This window comes from Bradysia coprophila (assembly GCF_014529535.1).
Source record: "Bradysia coprophila strain Holo2 chromosome X unlocalized genomic scaffold, BU_Bcop_v1 contig_128, whole genome shotgun sequence".
NCBI classification, from domain to species: Eukaryota; Metazoa; Arthropoda; class Insecta; order Diptera; family Sciaridae; genus Bradysia; species Bradysia coprophila.
In genome coordinates, this window is record NW_023503295.1 from 4,334,381 (window position 1) to 4,339,829 (window position 5,449).

The window sequence follows — 5,449 nt, forward strand, 5'->3', positions numbered from 1 at the left end:
TATTGTAAATACCTTTTATTTGACGTATCACTTACAAGTTTAACGTTTAAATGTCCGGAGATATCTTCGAAAAACCGTAAAGCACTTATTGGGCCACAGCTCGGGAGGGGTCGATCCAAAATCACTCATCTTCGAACTTAGCCTGTCTTTTGACATTACCAAACGGGAAAAAAAAGAATTTTCAAAATCGGATGCGTTTTACTCAAGTTATCGTGCAGACAGACAGACGGACAGACGGACATTTTTTTTTTCGCGGATTTGGCATCTCTAGACAACCACAATAGGTTTCCCCTTACTCAGGGAGTCCAATTCGATGTGTTACAAACGTATGCGTAAACCTATAAGACCCCAGTACTTCGTACGGGTCTAAAAATATTTCGGAATTGTTAGGAATTTTTTCAGAATTTTTCGGAACTTTTTCAGAATTTTCGGAATTTTCAGAATTTTAATTCTCTAAAGTAAGCCCTGATAAGATGCAAGGTCATTGTCGATTCAATGTTATTGCTGCATTGAAAAAAACTGTTGCATCGACATTGAAATAAAAATTCTTAACGTCGTTGCATACGTCTTGTATGAGTACTGAAGTTTGTTAGTGCACATCCAAACAGGAATCGGCCACTGGCACTCGTTTCGTTGTATTGACAATTTCACACATTGCGTTAATGAAGCCAGATACCGAACCTGTTGCATAAATAGCTTCCTCTGTTTGGGAATCTATTCACGGTCAAATGTTTTTTTACCTGTTGACGTTGACGGTGTTCATCAGACGTCCCACATGTCCGACTTGTCCGATTTGTCCGACTTTTTCAACATTTGTCCGACTTGTCCGACTTTTTGATAAAAATTGTCCGATTTTGTCCGACTTTTCTTCAGTAATGAGAATTTGTAAAAGTATATGTCTCTTTCTTCTAAATTGATTTTGTTAGAAAAATTGAAAGAAAAAATTTTGCTCGCTCCGCTCGCTTTTACTTTAATAAAAATCTTCATTTTGTAAGAACAGACATGAATTTGTGATGTTTATATTCAGACAGAAAACCAAAATAGTCTGAGAAATACTTCGAAACACCCGAAACAGGATTTATTGTAGAGTTTGTGGAGGGAGACCAACTTGTTAAAGGAATTTCTTCCCAACTTATTATCCTGAAGAGCTGCTTCTGTACAAAGAACATGAACTGTCATTCATAAATCAGATATTTTTAGGGATCTTTTAAATGAACTGTACTCCCTAGCTGAAGGAAAATAAAATAAAGTCGAAAAATATCGTTCGTACTTCTTCCAGCCTTTCTAATAGTAGATTACTATATCAGGGAGGTAAGGAGATATCTAGTATTCAGATGAGTAAAGGCATACGTAGCCCGATGTACGTTTACTCATCGTGATACTAGATATCGAGTTACCTTCCTGATATAGTATGCTATACGAGCGATGTAAAGGCTTTTCCCTAGGGAGGGAAAGAAGGACATTACATACATAGTAAAGTAAAGATTTTTTACAAACATTTTTGAATTTTAGTATGCGTTTTTGAGACATATGAATAGGTAAAAGTCTAATATTCTATCTACACACTTTTGAGCTAGACTTAAGAACTTCAAAGCGTCGAGTTTTATTTTCCGTCGCACTCACGGCGTGAAATATGAACGAGCACGTCAGCCAATATAGAATCATGAAAATTCCGCAGGATTTCTCGAGGATCCGGTCTATGCGAGGGTCTATGTATTTTACAGAAATCTTTAAAGGAATGAGTTTTACTATGTAAATTATATTGTGTTATATTCTCACAAGGAGTTGTCGAATCCCTCAAATAAAGTTCCTTTTACTACGACTTTTATCGCGAAAAAATGTCCGACTTTGTCCGACTTTTTTGGGACAAATGTCTGACTTTATGTACGTCGGACACCCACACCCCCAACACGGGCCCGATCACTCCCCCCACGCATGGCATCTCACATTCTCCAATTATACACTTGGTGAATCGCGCAGATACTTCTGACACTACATCAGTTTTGTATGTCGACAGCTCCACCCCCCCCATTGCGTGGAATTTTTTTAAATCAGCCAATTTATATCGACTGGGTTGACATTGACAGCTGTTGACATTTCTGTCTTAAAAAAAAAACTTCTCAAACAACGTGCACGAGAAATGCACATACTTCGAAACCTCAAAATAAAATAAAGTTTCGGTCGACAATAAAGATAAAATAACAAAAATGTTGCGAAGACAGGCCCGTTTACGGCGAGAATACTTGTACAGAAAATGTGCCGAAGATAAGCATAAACAGCTACAAGAGAAAAAAGACCGACTAAAACGGAGCTTAGATGAAGGAATTCCTATACATGGTGATCTACGGAGGGAAGCGCTATCGCTTCAAGATAAATTGAAATGGAACGATGAAGGTTCGTGTTACTCAATTACTCTACCAGTTTCGAAAGTCGAATAATAATTTCCTTTCTTCAGGTCCAAGTGCAGCGGCTGCAATTAGCGGTGTTAGTGGTGGAGCTAATACAGCCAATTCACAAGACGATGAGTACAGATATGCAGGGTGTGAAGATCCGAAAATCATGATCACAACCTCACGTGACCCGTCAGCTCGATTGAAGATGTTTGTTAAGGAGCTCCGTCTAATCTTTCCGAATGCTCAACGCATGAACCGTGGTAACTACGAAATGAAACAGCTAATTCATGCGTGCCGGGCGAACGACGTGACCGATTTCGTTGTGGTACATGAACATCGAGGTGTTCCCGATAACTTAGTCATCTGCCATCTGCCGCACGGACCAACTGCCTATTTCAATTTATCTGGTGTGGTTATGCGACACGACGTACCCGACATTGGACCGATGAGTGAACAGAAGCCGCATCTGATATTCCACAATTTCAAAACAAAATTGGCCGAACGAACCATGTCCATTTTGAAGTATTTGTTTCCCGTGCCCAAAGAGGACTCGAAACGTGTGATCACTTTTGCCAATCATGACGATTACATTGCGTTCCGCCATCACACATACAAATACGTTGAACGTGAAATTGATATGACGGAAGTCGGACCGAGATTCCAGTTGAAATTGTATCAAATCAAATTGGGTACATTAGATGAGGTGCAGTCTGCTGACACTGAATGGGTTTTGAGACCGTATATGAATACAGCGGCAAAGAGAAGATTTTTGTCAGACGAAGATGGGTGGGTGCAGGACGATGATGTTGAACAGAATTAAAGTATCCGAAATGCGAGAATTTGTCTTTTAAATTGTTACGTTTGTTGGATGGTACTGATCATACGCAGAATAAGCGGGTGAGTATTGATCAATATTTTTTACAAAAAAAAAATCCTCGAATTCAATATCAGTTAATAAACGATCAAACTTTTCGCCAATTGCCGTAAGAGCACCCCAGGCGCAAAATAACTAAGATTCAAATCACCCATCAATAAGACTTTAAAATCTCACCTGAATCTATCTGATGCAACTGAACCATCGTCTCCGGAAACAGCTGTAAGCTATGTTCACTGAACAAGTCGAATAGATCGCGAACCTTATCCTTCGAATTGATTGGTCTAACTACAAGGACATCACCGGCTGCCCACTGAATATGTTTGCTATTGAAGCTTATTAAACGAACGTCTTGAAAATGATCATTGGATGTGGTGCGAACATTACTCTGAAAGAAAAGTGAAATTTGAGCCGTTCTGTGTATGGAACGGTTGCTTAATAATTCAATTCGTACCAACACTTTAGTCGTAAATGGTTTATCGAAAACTGGGTCGACACAACCTTCATAAATGTCAGTGCTGTCTGGCTTCAGCTCACCCATATTCTCCTTATTGTCATCGATAATCGAAATATTCCATTTATGCTGTTGCGGTATTGTGGTTAACATTTTGAGTCCATCTGGCAATGGACAAACATCTAATAGTTTCTTCCACATGTCCGCTATCCATGGAAAATACACTCCACTAGCACCCAGGTCATGTTGATCATCGCACAGACCGATTGGCGTAATTTCCCTTCCACCCAATTGGGTCAATCGCTTCGATAATCTCTTAGCCACGAAATTAAATTTACTGTAACTGGAATCGCCCAATCCCAAGACTCCATACTTAAGGCCGCTCAATGAATCGGTCGGTAAGTTTCTACGCAATAAAAATCTCCAAAATGATTTCATGTTATCCGGTTCGTCACCTTGTCCCGTTGTGGAACACACAAAAATCACTAGCACTTCATTTATTAAATTGGTAATATCATAGCTGTCCATAGACTGAACGGGTCCATTGAAGTGGTACAGTTTCGATTCTCGATAAATTTGTTCAGCTAAATCTTGAGCTGTGCCTGTTTGACTGCCGTACAGTATGGTTATCTTTCTGTTAGTCATCGTGTCAAAGAACAGTAACTGTTGCTATTGCGGTAAGAGTGTACCATTTTACCATTGCTCTTAAATGATATTTACAAAAAATTTGGGTTTTTTGGGTTATTTTTCTATATATACACGAACTGTCATCACTGTCACTTTTTTGTTCAACATATGCAATGAATTCACAACGCGTCTGCAATCGGTCTGCGTTTTGAGCAAAAATATTCAAAGAGTGGTATCGTATAGTTTGACCAAAACAGTGCTATGGTTTAACGAATTGGATGAACCGATCGTGGGAGAAAATTTAGGTGTAATGGCCGAATGTCTTTTTCTTATTTTGAATAAATAAATAAAATGAATATTTGGTAGAAATTTCAAAATGAAATTTTCTCTTTCGATAGTTCCAAAATGTTATGATATTTAATGCTCAAAACAAACGAGGCATTGAAAACGTGTTTTGGTCCTAGTTTTCATTGACAGATGCAGCAGTCGCAATTTTGAATAGAAAAAGTTCTAACTTCATTTGACAGTTTCGAAAGTTTCGAAAATTTCGTCATGAAAAATAGGACCAAAACACGTTTTCAATGCCTCGTTTGTTTTGAGCATAAAAGGTGCGTAAATTTTGCGAAGCGTTTTTTTTAATAAAACTTTTGACCAATGGTTGTATTCCGGATGGTCCAGAGGATCTTTTAAAGCTTTTCTTTTAAATATCTTTTCTCATCTCTGCGCCTATTGCTGAGTAAAAAAAGAAGATTTATCTGACATACGTGAGAGAGGTGTGCCCATTTACTACAGGTCTGTTCCAAAAAATTATGTTGACGAAATGTTCGCAAAGGCTCTGTGGATGTCAAAAATCGTCCAGGGCAGTGTCAGCTAGTAAGTTTTCCCGACCAGACTTTTCGTCAAAAACTTCATGCGGATAAAATCGACAAACCATGACATATAAAGGCGTATGTGTTATGCCCGAAAGGCAATCTAATAGAGAATCTAGGAAAGATAAGTTTCTTGAAATTGGTTTAAACACGGCAGAGTAAAGTAACCCAGGCAAGAGCAGTCGATTTTGACGAGGGACCTAAATTTATAAGTATGCCTTTGATTTTGATG

General features: G+C 38.6%; 2 protein-coding genes across 2 annotated transcripts; one reads left to right on the forward strand and one right to left on the reverse strand.

Moving 5' to 3' along the window:
- Positions 1–2,094: 2,094 nt before the first annotated feature.
- LOC119067781 (U3 small nucleolar ribonucleoprotein protein IMP4) lies at positions 2,095–3,237 on the forward strand. Its single transcript, XM_037170919.1, has 2 exons — positions 2,095–2,394; positions 2,456–3,237. The coding sequence occupies exons 1-2, from the start codon at positions 2,208–2,210 to the stop codon at positions 3,211–3,213; spliced, it is 945 nt and encodes a 314-aa protein (XP_037026814.1). The 5' UTR covers positions 2,095–2,207; the 3' UTR covers positions 3,214–3,237.
- A 155-nt stretch (positions 3,238–3,392) lies between these two features.
- LOC119067782 (NADPH-dependent diflavin oxidoreductase 1-like) lies at positions 3,393–4,512 on the reverse strand. Its single transcript, XM_037170920.1, has 2 exons — positions 3,722–4,512; positions 3,393–3,655 (listed from the first exon to the last, which is right to left on the reverse strand). Exons 1-2 carry the CDS (start codon positions 4,364–4,366, stop codon positions 3,422–3,424), a joined length of 879 nt encoding a protein of 292 aa, XP_037026815.1. The 5' UTR covers positions 4,367–4,512; the 3' UTR covers positions 3,393–3,421.
- Positions 4,513–5,449: the final 937 nt, after the last annotated feature.